Here is a 12,659-nt window from a genome sequence, read left to right as displayed (position 1 = left end):
ATGTTCTTCGAAATGAGTATTTTAATTGGGGTTCAGCTCCTTTAATATCCCTGACTTTGCAGAACAGACATTAAAGTGGTTTTGGGTGGGGATGGAAAACTTCAAGATGTCTGGGTGCTCTACCGAGTGAACGAAGCATTAATTGGTGGTGTTGCATGTTCATAAAACATTGAGGGTCAGAAAAGGTTGAAGGTAATTTTTTTTCTTGTCTTAATAGATGTCAATAAAAGGCAAGAAAAATTCAACAGGAATAGTTTGGTGTTTAAGTGAAAAATCAAATGATTTTTTTTGTGTGTGTGTGTGTTTGGGTTTAAAATGTTGTCTCAGGCCAAGTTCCCTGGGGAAATACACTCAGAGATGGACATTAGGGTGTAGAAAGTTTAAATGGGAATGATTTCAAGGTCGACATCTCTGAGGTAGTAAAAGTAGTAGGATTGGGAAATAGGGGGAAATTAGGCTGGGAGGCAGTCAGGAGTCCTCAGAAACGAGAGCTAGGATGGCCCTGTAGTTGGGCCATACTAAGCCAAGAGGGCAGGGTTTTATATCCCTGCGTAGATTAGTCATGTGATCTAAGGGGCATACCCTTAGGATGAAAAAAGACCTGGAGAGAACTCAGCTGAGAGCCACCATCCAACATTGCCAGGAGCTGGGGAAGCGAGTGCTTAATGGGTGTGTGGGGGTGAGGGATGGGGCTGGGGGTAGACGTTATATCTGGACAGTATGCCACAATGTCCGCTATAAATGTCAGGAGAGCTGTGATGGCTTTCTCTTATGTTAAAGGATTGACCTCGGGAACGTGCATTCTAAGTGTGCCTGTCTTATCCTCAAGGATAGAAACCTAGTCTAAACCAACTATATGCTAAGCATTGATTTTCACACTGCTCAGTTTTAGAACTCTTAGTTCTCCAGTGACTTTTCCCACAATTAAGATCAAATACTGGTGCCAAGATGCTATGTTAAAATATACGTAGGACGTCAGGTTCTTAGAACTACCACTATAAAGTACGCTGTCATTCCCTGTGCAGATTACTTATTTTTTTTAATGTTCATTTATTTTTGAGAGAGACCGAGTGTGAGCAGGGGAGGGGCAGAGAGAGGGAGACAGAATCCGAAGCAGGCTCCAGGCTCTGAGCTGTAAGTACAGAGCCTGATGCGGGGCTCAAAGCCACAATCATGACCTGAGCCGAAGTCCCTGACGCTCAACTGATTGAGCCACCCAGCTGCCCCAAGATAGCAGTTTTTAAATCAGGAAGAGGGGCACCTGGGTGGCTCAGTTGGTTGAGTGTCTGACTCTTTTTTTTTTTTTTTTTTTTTAATTTTTTTTTTTCAACGTTTTTTATTTATTTTTTTTGGGACAGAGAGAGACAGAGCATGAACGGGGGAGGGGCAGAGAGAGAGGGAAACACAGAATCGGAAACAGGCTCCAGGCTCTGAGCCATCAGCCCAGAGCCCGACGCGGGGCTCGAACTCACGGACCGCGAGATCGTGACCTGGCTGAAGTCGGACGCTTAACCGACTGCGCCACCCAGGCGCCCCGAGTGTCTGACTCTTGATTTCAGCTCAGGTCATGACGCTAGGGTTGTGGGATTGAGCCCTGTGTTGGGCTCCACTCTGAGTGTGGAGCCTGCTTGAGATCCTCTCTGCCCCTCTTGCCCACCCTCTCTCTCTCTCAAGATAAAAATTTTAGAGTAATTTTAAAAACCACTTTTTAATATACCAGCATGGGGCCTGACATCATAGTTGGTGAAATAGTCCTGTGATTTATTTTTGTGTCAGAGACATGGTCGTAATTGTACTGCTACCCCAGAACCTCTACCTAGACATAAGCAGCATTCTTTTTTTTTAATTTAAATTTTTAATATTTATTTCTGAAAGGGCAAATGGGAGAGCAGGGCGGGAGGGGCAGAGAATCCGAATTGGGCTCACGCTGATAGTAGCTGGCCCGACCTGGGGCTTGAATCCACAAACCATGGGATCATGACCTGAGCCAGAGTCAGAGGCTTAATCCTGAGTCATCCAGATGCCCCGAAAAGTAGCATTTTCAAGGTCTTTAACAAGAAGGAGGCAACATGTTGCAGTGAGTATGGAGAGCCTTCTTCTGGGAAAAAGAGAAACTGACAAGAACTGCATGAAATCAGGGCAGAACTCCGTTCTTTTTTTGTGACTTTAAAAATTGAGGATTTGTTAGCTCTGACGTTTCTTTCCAATCTTCAATCATATTATGCTTTTCTTTCTACAGCCAGGAAGTGTTATAACTTAACACTAGAAGACATGGTATGCTGAAAAATTAAGTTTCCTACCTGAGAACTGTTTCTGTGGTAGAGGGAAAATCCCTATAACAGAGGTGTGAAAAGGGGGGCCTATCTGCTACAAAACCTTGTGTTGAGGCTGGCTCTGCCACTTCTAACTCCTAAAAATTACATACACTATAAAGCTTGACATTTAAAAAATACCAACGTGATCTTTTTATTAATTTAGCATATTATTAATGCTTAGGAAGCAACCTTCAAATATGAAAACCATACTTAATAAACATTCCCACTTCTCAGTATCTATCCTAAAGATAAACTAGCTTATATCTATACTAACTTGTGTGTATCTGGAAGAGTCAAAAGTAACAACCTACATGTTCACAAAAGAGGGCGCTTATTAAACTATGATACATCTACACAATGGGATACCACACATCCGTTAGAAAGACTGAGGCAGATGTACATAAACTGAAATAGAACTGTCAAGACACATTCAGTGAAAAAGTACCATTTATGTAAAAAGGGGAGAGAGGAGAGAATAGACATTACATTTGCATGTATATGCACAGATTGTCTCTAAAAGGATACACAAGAAACTGCTTTTTACTGCTTCCCCATTTGTCATATTTTCCAAACGTACATACTACTTAAGGAAACAAAGTTAAAAAATGAGGACACTATGGAGAAAGTGAAACGAAAACTTAAGAGAATGGGAGAAAATAATGACAAATCGTACTACCTGGTGAGGCTGTGGTATCCAGAATATGTAAGAAACTCATAAAACTCAACAACAACAAAAAACACCATTGAAAAATGAGCAAAGTACTTGAACAGACATTCTGAGCATTCTGGTTATTCTCCAAATAACCACAGACACATGATACGCGACATCGTTAAACGTTAGAGTTGCAAATACGATGGACAACGAGCTAGCTGTTCACACCTGTAAAGAGGGGCATAATTAAAACCAACGTTGGTCAGCGCACGGAGAAATTGGGACACTCACATATATCAATCATCACTGGCAGGAATGTAAAGTGGTGCGGCAGCTCAGGAGAAATTTGGCAGTTCCTTAGAAAGTAAACATAGAACTACCATATGGCCCAGCAATTCCACTCCTGGGTATGTATTCAGAACTGAAAGCAGGGACTCCAATACCTGCACGTGAATGTTCATAGCGGCATATTCACAAAAGCCAAATAGCGGAAATATCCCAATGTCCATCAGTGGATAAATGAATAAACTGTGGCATACATGACAGATTATTCAGCCATAAGGAATGAAGTACTGATAAATGATTTTGAGGAACCTCAAAAACATGCTAAGTGAAAGAAGCCAGGCACAAAAGGTCACATAGGATCCTATACGTAAGAAACAATAGGTAACTATAGAAATGGAAAGCAGATTCATGGTTGCCTGGGGATAGAGGGAGGGGAAAATAATAACTCTTTAATAGATGGAAGGTTTGATTTTGGAGTGACGATTTGGACCTAGATATGCAGTTGGTGGTAGCTAGCACAACGTTGAGAAGGCACTAAGTGCTACCGAATTGTTCACTTAAAAATGGTCAATGTTGTTATGTGAATTGCACCTCAATTTAAAAAAAAAATAGCAAAAAATAGCATTGAAGTGCCTGGAAATACCTTTCGTCTTCACTTGTTAGGACCTCATCAGAATCCTAAGCCCCAGTTTGGTCAATATGCAAAAGAAAGATGTGGAGAAATGAAAAATGCACAGTGGAAGGTAACACTAAGGCAGTGATTTTCTGGGGTTTTGCCTTAAGCAGCGTAGTGGAATAGTGGCATCATTTACAAGATGGAAAAAGCCAGCTGAGAGATGAGCGGATTTAGAGGAGAAATGAGAGGTTCTGTTTTGCAATCTGAGTGGAGATGACAAATAGGAGAGTGTAGCACCAGAGCTAAAATTGTGTGAACGTCTTAGAATGGTTTCTTCGGCTGTGTCCTAGAGCTTCTTGAGGACAGGTACTTCTTAGTGCTCAAGTACTGGTGAAATAAGCAAGTGACCACAAAGGTATGGATAAAGAGAAGAGAGGCACTCTATCCTTTTATTGGAGGCTCAAGCACCTGGACACGGGTTACAAGGAGGGTGACTAAAGGTCCCAATTTGCTCAGCACAATCCTGGTTTACACCTGTTGTCCCTATTAACGTCACCCTTTCACTCTCAAAAATGTCTGCTTGTACAATCACCTTAAGTGGTCACACTTTGTAGAAGAGAAAGAATAAAATGTGGGCAATTCCTTCAATACAATAGCAGGTGTAACAAGCTTAATAAATACGTCATGGCAATTTTTTAAAAAAGTACCTTAGAAAAAATGCAACTGCTTATTTTCAGAAATTAAATCAACAGGAGAGAATCTTTTATTATGCTTTAAGCAAAGAGCAGATTAACCACACCTCCTCCCATTTCCTATGATCACAGAACTTTAGAATTACAAGGGGGCCTGACAAGTTAGCTATTCTCATTGTTCTTCCAATTAAAACATGTATTTTCTGACACTGGAGACAGCTGGTCATAGGTCTCCATTGGTTTTCTCAATAGGGCGGTAACATCTCCACATCTTCAAATAGGCACTGTTCAATCTTTCTGAACAAAGAAATCTTGTGCTAAAAATGAGGAATACAGTAAAATTAAATAACTGAAGATATGTTCTGGTTTCTCAAATTAGTTTTCCGTTGCCGTGCAACACAAGCTTGTGATATATTCTAACATAAACTTTGCTCATTTAACAAAAGTAATAAACTGAAGTCCCAGAAAATACAGCTTAACACTACTGGCAGAAACCAAAATCGAGAGATCCCATCCCCAAAAAAGAGACTTACAGAGTTTTTAAAAGCATGTTTATGTGACTGCACATAAATGTGTGTAAAAAGGGCATTAGGACAGTTGATACCACAAAGATTACAGTAAGAAAAAGCACTTTCTGACAATATTTCACAAATTCACAAGGATCACTTTAATATACAAAGCAATTGCTACCATTCTGAACACAAAGCAGCTACTATGTACATAGTGTTAATAAAATGCATTATAACTCAGTACATTTTCTCTCTTTACACAGATAGAGCACAAAAAGATTTAGGTAAAAAAATTAAAACAGGGATGTTTCTAGAATGTAGGGAATTTTATTAGAAATGTATTTCCCTCATTATATTTACTTAATATTCAACTCCAATAGTAACATCAGAGTTAAAAATCGATACCCTGTTTTGTGCTGATAGTTTTGGGGGGAGGTATTCTTTACCCCAATCCTCAAGGAAAAATTAAAACAAAAACAAACACCATCTTTCTCTCTAGAAACTTCCCTGATTATTTTGTTTCTAAAAAGTCTCAAGTGATACATCTAGGTTAGAAATAATTCCTTTTTTGGGTGGGGAGGACAAGTGACATGTGGACAAATCAGTTGGGGACGACTCTACATGGAAAACTGCTAACTAGCACTCCTCTTTGCCACCCCTCCATAAATCCATACTCACAGAACAATGGTGACAAATTATTTCCCACTTTTAATATAAATAATTTTTATTACATACACAAATTGGAGTGGCACCTGGATAAAAATATGTCTATAAAGCATTTACCAATTTAATTTTAAAAACGTAAGAAAATAAAACCTCCCAAACACAAAGATAGATCATTTCACTTGGCCAACTAACATAAGATTACTATTTGCAGGGATTTTCTTCCTTCCCTACCAATTTTTCAACTATCTCAGATTGACTCTTACATTTCTGAGATGCTCCTCGGAAGCTTGGAAACGCCCATACTTCTGTAGGCAAGTATCACATAATGCCTGTATAAAGGAGGTAAAATCTGATTTTCCTACCATTTGCCCCTTTTCAAAGACATTTCCCAAAGATTGTTCATTTTCCTTTTACTTGCTGGTGAGAATAATTAAAAATGTATCAGGTTATATACCCAGCTAGGACCTGCACCCACAGTACCAGAATGCAGACAGGTCAATATTTTCTCTCTGTGCTAAAACAACTCTGCCTGTTTATATCATCTTCACAGGCTTTGTTCTATTTTTTTTTTTTTCTATTTTTATTTTTTTAAAAAATAAATTTCAAGCTAAAACACCTGAAATATAATCCCTCCACTCAAACGTTATCTGGTCCCTCTTAAAGTTTGCCCCCCTGAGGACACATACAAAGGCTTAAGCTACATTCACTAATCAGTACGAACTTATCAGAAGCATAGGAGACAGATGGAACTTCAGCACCCTGTTTGATTTATTTGAAATTCTTCCATACTGACTCAGCTTCATGATATGTTCAACCCCTCAGGGATTAGTGCCTCTCCTAGCCATTGATTCGAGAAAGTCAAGGAAACCAGTTCCTAGTACATACAGTGACTGTGCAGTCAACTTAAAAAAAGTCAACGTATCAACGTTAAAAGTATTCAAGATGTAGGCAAACCATCCAACAAAAGTTCTAGTTGTGCTTTGTACAACAGAGTGAGCAAATGTATCCCTCAACTCTTCACCTCCAGGCAGCTTACCAAAGCGCGTTGCGCTTTCCCTTCTCACCAGACCTCAGTCCGATTTAGGTGTTTGATGGTAACAAAGCCAATTTTAAGTGAAAAAACCTCAGTCAAATCATTCCATGTGGTCTCCATGATGATGGTAATTAACTGCCTTGAAAACTATTTTACTGTTCTAGATAAATTGATGGATATCTTGGCACCCTACAGACAACACTAATGTTGGAATGGGAATACGGTCTCATTTAAAATTGAAAATAAGTATCAATTTACTCCAGTTGCTTTTCCTTCTATCTTTATCCATGATGTAAAAGAATCCCATTGGGTTCAAACTCATCTTTTAATTAACTGGGCTAGTCAAATCTAATTTCCTGTTACTTTTCTTTCACAGCTATTTATAAGGCTAGCCTTTAGGTGCTAAAATATTTTAATGAAATTTTCCATTTAAAAAAGTCACATGATTTGAAGAGAGGAAAATGACATAAAAAGCCAGTTGACAATCAATTGATGAGGGAACTTTTCTCAAGTTGCTAACACCCAACAGGGTCATTTTTTAAAAGTGCAAGTTACACCAAACATTTACAAAGAATATAATGTAAATATAATCCAAATAAATATACAACTTTTGTATCAGGTCAACGGGAAACAGCATACCAAAAGTTTTCAGAGCCAACAAGGCAACAAAATGAAGCCTCTTACAAATAACTGAAAAGGTGTGTAATGACTGTTCTAAAAACCCACTTTAATTCAAAAATCATAACTTTATATTTGCCTTATTTAATCCTGCAAAATGAAGCAGACTTTTTGATCTTCGAAATAAAGAGACCAATTTATGCTAATAAATTGACTGTTGCTGATCACAAAATTAAAAACATTTTTAAAATGTAAAGAAGAAATCTAGATTGAAGTCACTTCAAGTAAGTAAAAGCATCCTGGTTTAAACACACTGGTTGTTTCTTCCTAAGCCTTTGTATGATTCCACATGTCACCCCAAGTGGTCAAAATGATAGTAGGGATTAGGCCTGAGAGACAGAGATAAACTTCAGCCAGATGACTTCTGATCGGACAGCCTGCCTGACTGGTATTGTGCTTTCAGATTCTAGCACTGCTGCTGACCTACCATCAAAACACATTTTTCTGAAAAAAATCCCTGCTCAAATGAAAACACCCAAATTCCTCCCCCAGGATGAGTTTTGAAAAATCAGTGGTACCTTTTAGAAGCTATCTGCAAAATGTTCTTACCACTGTTATAGCTGCCAGAGACAAAGCATAAAAACCAAATACTTTGGGGGCGGGGGAGTTTTCAAGTGACTAGTAACATACATAAAAGTATCAAGCCAAAGAAAACGAACAGTAAAAATAAAATACTTGGAAGAAAATTAGAAGACAAAAATCAATCATGAGTGCTGGAGTAATGCAGTCCAAGAAACTACCAAATGGGATGCAACAGAACACGCAAAGATGTAAAATTTCATCTGACCTCAATATACTATAATACTCAGCATTCCTGACTTAGGAGCTCTCAGAGCTTCAGATTATATACTGTATGTATTTATATATATGTACACATATATTATACAAATGCCATTTCCCCCCCAATAATATCTAAACGAACAGAGCACCTATGACAATATGATGGTTGCCAATATGGTACTTGAGTTTGAAAAGAATGAAATTAAAATTAGATCTGATATCAATTTTTTAATAGGGTGGACACATTGGATCTAGCCCTTTCTAAACCACTTTTCAGCTAAACACTATCAAAGTTTGAAAACTCGTAAGAGTAATATATCAAAAATAAACCCCTCCCACTTCATTTTTATTAGAGTTAATCTGTCCTATAGATAAAAGTGCCACATGGCCCTATATTTGCAAAGTAAGCGATACCAAACTTGCTATTTTCTAGGCAAATCAGTAGCATATGTACAGATTCCTATGATGACATTTTCATTCCCTTTTGGCCAATATGAAGAGAAAAAAACATTTATTACTGGTAATGTGGCCATATATGTTCTTGGCTACAAGATTTTTTTTTTTTAAATTATGTCATTTCCTTAATAAAGATTCTCAAAGTTGCATGCTTAAAAACAAACACCTTTTTTCCAATTCTTGTTAAAAAAAAAAAAAAAGTCTGCACAAAAGATGCTTAATTTCTATCTGTATAAACTGAAATTTTCAAGTCTCTTTATGGGTCTAGAACAGATTTAGCAACAGAATAGATTTCTTACCTCACCATTAAGTAACTGACTTCAAACCAGTGCAATCATCCTCAAGGTACAAAGGACCCGGTGTTTGTAAAAACTTACAAATTCAACCAGCTAATATGGATGTGACTGCCTTGATTCATCAGGGACTAAGAGGACCACCAACTTTTCTAACTAAACAGAATGCCTCGACTTTTGGAAACATTTTACTTTGGAGAATACAACTTGCTAAATACTAGGCAATTTTCATTTATAAAGTTTATGACATTTGAAACATTTTGACTCATTAAGAAAGAATTCTAGTTTGTGAAAAGATTTGTCACTTTGCTTGGTTTCTGAAGTTTTGGAAAATGACACATCTATGCTGGTATACAAATAATTTTTATGCTACAACTTTCCCCATTAGCTCAGCAGGATAAACATCAAACTTTACAGTCGTTTGAAAGCCTTCTTGAGAATCTGGTGAATTGTCCAAATATAAGACTACATCACTCAATTCTTAGAATGATGCTCCTTCATAAACTCTGTTCATCCTTGAAAAGAGACAATGGTTTGTTACAAACAAAAATAAACCATTTACAAATATTAATTAAAAACCTTACTTTTCAAAAGGGACCCAACAATTAACACCCACATCTGTATATTTTGTTAATACATTAACAAACTTTTAAAAATAACCCATGACTAAATATAAAACATTAATTTTCTACACTCTTCTTTTAAAAGGAATAACCTTTTCAAATGAGAAATTATATCTAACATTATGTCAGTTTCCAATTTTTAAAATCCACCTTAGTCCTATTTTTTTAAAGGGTAACTTTTGTAAAGATTTATCAAGCTTAGTGAATGAGTAATTAATAGTTAGAAGTAGTATTGGAAACAATGTATGATACATATAAATACAGACTGGTATAGTCAGGGGTTAAAACAGGTAGCTCCTTTGCAGAACAACAAAGGCTATACAGCATATTGGAAAGCTCAAGCACAACTATCCTTTTTAGGAGAAAACAAAAAAAAAAAAAAAAAAAGTTTTGTAAGAATGACAATCCAAATATTGTAGTACAGCAGTCATTCAAATACGTCTGAAGAAAATAACTCTCGTGTACATCTAATACTGTACTTTTTATAACTATATCCTTACACTTTCATTAAAAAATTCACTAAGGATACTCTGTTAAAGTATGTTAATATGGAAAAGATTTAAAATCAGTATTTTTCTACAACACAACATTTTATAAACAAAGATATCACTTTGTTTTATTTAACATCTTGAAGGCTTTCCTGTTGGTGGTATAGTGTAAGTGCAAATGGGAACAGTTTAATTAGAAATATCTTTTTAAGTAAATGAGTGACATAAGTATTTTTGAAGGCGATGACAAAAACATTTATTTAAAAACCTTGTTACGTAACTCAAGGGGCTGGTTTACTAATGAGCATCTTTTTACTAAGAATTTAGTACTAACTAAAACAAGCTTTGTACTTTTATTTACTTCAGTTTAATTTAAAATTCAAATACCATGCTTTTTCATTCAGTTGGTTACTTCTTTTAATGTATTCAAGAATGTTGAACACATACAGAACTGAAATAAGAAGCAACAACTGCCCTACGGAAGAGCTACAGTTAATACAGAAGGTCAAGGACAAGTTGTCAGTATTGAAGAAGAGAATGTACATAGAAAGCACTTCGAATTCATTCTTAATTTCTTCAACACCACACTAAAACTCTTTTTTAGAGGGTATATCTCTTTGCAATTTTACATAATTCACAATGAAAATGTGAAAACACGTCAATTTGGCAATCAACACTTCTTCATTGCACCTTACTTACTTTATGCATGCGGCCCACACATTACTTCAGCTCAAGAGGCTGGGGTAATTCTGTCCCTAAGGCAATCAAGGAGCTCAGCACAAACCTTGAAATCATTTAAAAAAAGATTTTCTTTTCCTCATTTCCCCCATCAATTTACAAGTAAACAAATTATTACTTCTTGAAGAGGGTGGGGGATGAAAAGCAGAAGTCTCTTCATGATTCCTGGTGCTGAAAATTTCTTGAGGGGAGACGTGGAGGCAGGTGTTGGAACATTCACAGTTTAATGCAAAAGCACAAATGAATGAAATTCTGTAGTTGCTTTCAGGCAGTTTTGCGCATAGAAAAAAAGAAATGTTTAGAAAATAAAATGTTTATTTTGTCTTTCTGCTTGAGGCCAAGCCAGTCCTTTTCCACCATGACAGGTGAAATTTAAATCCCAAATTAATCTGATTTGTGGCAGTAAAGGTCCTTAAGTGCTTTTAGCTCCTCAATGAGAGTCTTATTTTGGTTTTCAAGCACTGCCACTCTGTTTTCTAAACATTTCACATATTCTTTCTTCTTTCTACGACACTCTCGTGCTGCTTCCCTAGGAGCAAAGGAGGACAGGAAAAATTATGCAACATTTATTTCTATATCACTTATTTTGGCTTAGAATGCTTTTAGATATTTAGCTCAAAGCAACAAATATTTTAATATACATTAGGCATTTGAAAAAACTACACAGAAGGACTTGGAAATTGCCTCATGTAAAATTTTAATATACCATAGATGTTTGATTTAAAAAAAGAACCCCGAATGTGAAAACCCCACAAACAACCCAAAGGGCTGAATGATCACTTAAAATTATATCACTGGTTATTGACAGGATCTGCCTCATACCTATAAAACTTGAAATTCTATAAATATCAATAACTAAGAAAATACCAAAGCTAAATGTCAGTGTGCAAAACATCGTAAATTGAACAGAAAATTCTCACAAACTCATCATTTCAGGGCATTAAAAGACAACAACAATCTAACATGAGTCTCTTCCACAAATGATGTTGAGAACACTGTATATCCACATGCAAGAGAATGAAGTTGGACCCTTAATTATGCCATGTACAAAAACTAACTGAAAATGGATTGAAGATCTAAATGTAAGACCTAAAACTATAAAACTTCTAGAAGAAAACACAGGAGAAAAGCTTCAAGACGCTGGATTTGGCAGCGCTTTCTTGGCTATGCCACCAAAAGCATAGACAACAAAAGCAAAAATAAACAAACTGGGTCACATCAAACTTAAAAAATTCTGTTCATGAAAGGGCACAATCAACAGAGTGAAAAGGCAACCTATGAATTGGGAGAAGATATTTGCAAATCATATATATATCTAACAGGGAGTTAATATCCAGGATATAATCCAGAAATTTTATAACTTACAAATCAAAACCACAATGAGATACCACCTCACATCCATTAGGATGGCTACTATTTAAAAAACAAAAACTTGGGGCGCCTGGGTGGCGCAGTCGGTTAAGCGTCCGACTTCAGCCAGGTCACGATCTCGCGGTCCGTGAGTTCGAGCCCTGCGTCAGGCTCTGGGCTGACGGCTCAGAGCCTGGAGCCTGTTTCCAATTCTGTGTCTCCCTCTCTCTCTGCCCCTCCCCCGTTCATGCTCTGTCTCTCTCTGTCCCAAAAATAAATAAACGTTGAAAAAAATAAATAAATAAAATTAAAAAAAAATAAAAAACAAAAACTTAAACAGAAAACAGCGAGGGTTGACAAGGATGAGAAGACATTTGAACCCTGTGCACTGCTGGTGGAATGTAAAATTGCCCAGCCACTACAGAAAACACTACAGTGATTCCTTAAAAAACTAAAAATAGGATTACCTTGTGATCCAAAAATCC

The 12,659-nt window shown here is 36.9% G+C and overlaps 1 protein-coding gene across 5 annotated transcripts in view; it reads right to left on the bottom strand.

Moving 5' to 3' along the window:
* Nucleotides 1–5,094: 5,094 nt before the first annotated feature.
* Nucleotides 5,095–12,659, bottom strand: part of CREB1 (cAMP responsive element binding protein 1) — a 61,259-nt gene continuing 53,694 nt past the window's right edge. For 4 of the 5 annotated variants that reach the window (XM_086719454.1, XM_086719453.1, XM_025912303.2 and 1 more), the window contains one exon: nt 5,095–11,353. In XM_086719454.1, coding sequence (XP_086575580.1) covers nt 11,209–11,353 — 145 coding nt within the window. In that variant the 3' untranslated portion in view covers nt 5,095–11,208. The remainder of the gene's footprint in view (nt 11,354–12,659) is intronic. The other variant, XR_015255478.1, reaches the window with a different exon arrangement.

This window comes from Puma concolor, chromosome C1 (assembly GCF_028749965.1).
Source record: "Puma concolor isolate L17-30 chromosome C1, mPumCon1.1.hap2, whole genome shotgun sequence".
Classification (NCBI taxonomy): Eukaryota; Metazoa; Chordata; class Mammalia; order Carnivora; family Felidae; genus Puma; species Puma concolor.
Note: the sequence above shows the minus strand (reverse complement) of the source record. Positions and strands in the feature narration are given on the sequence as shown.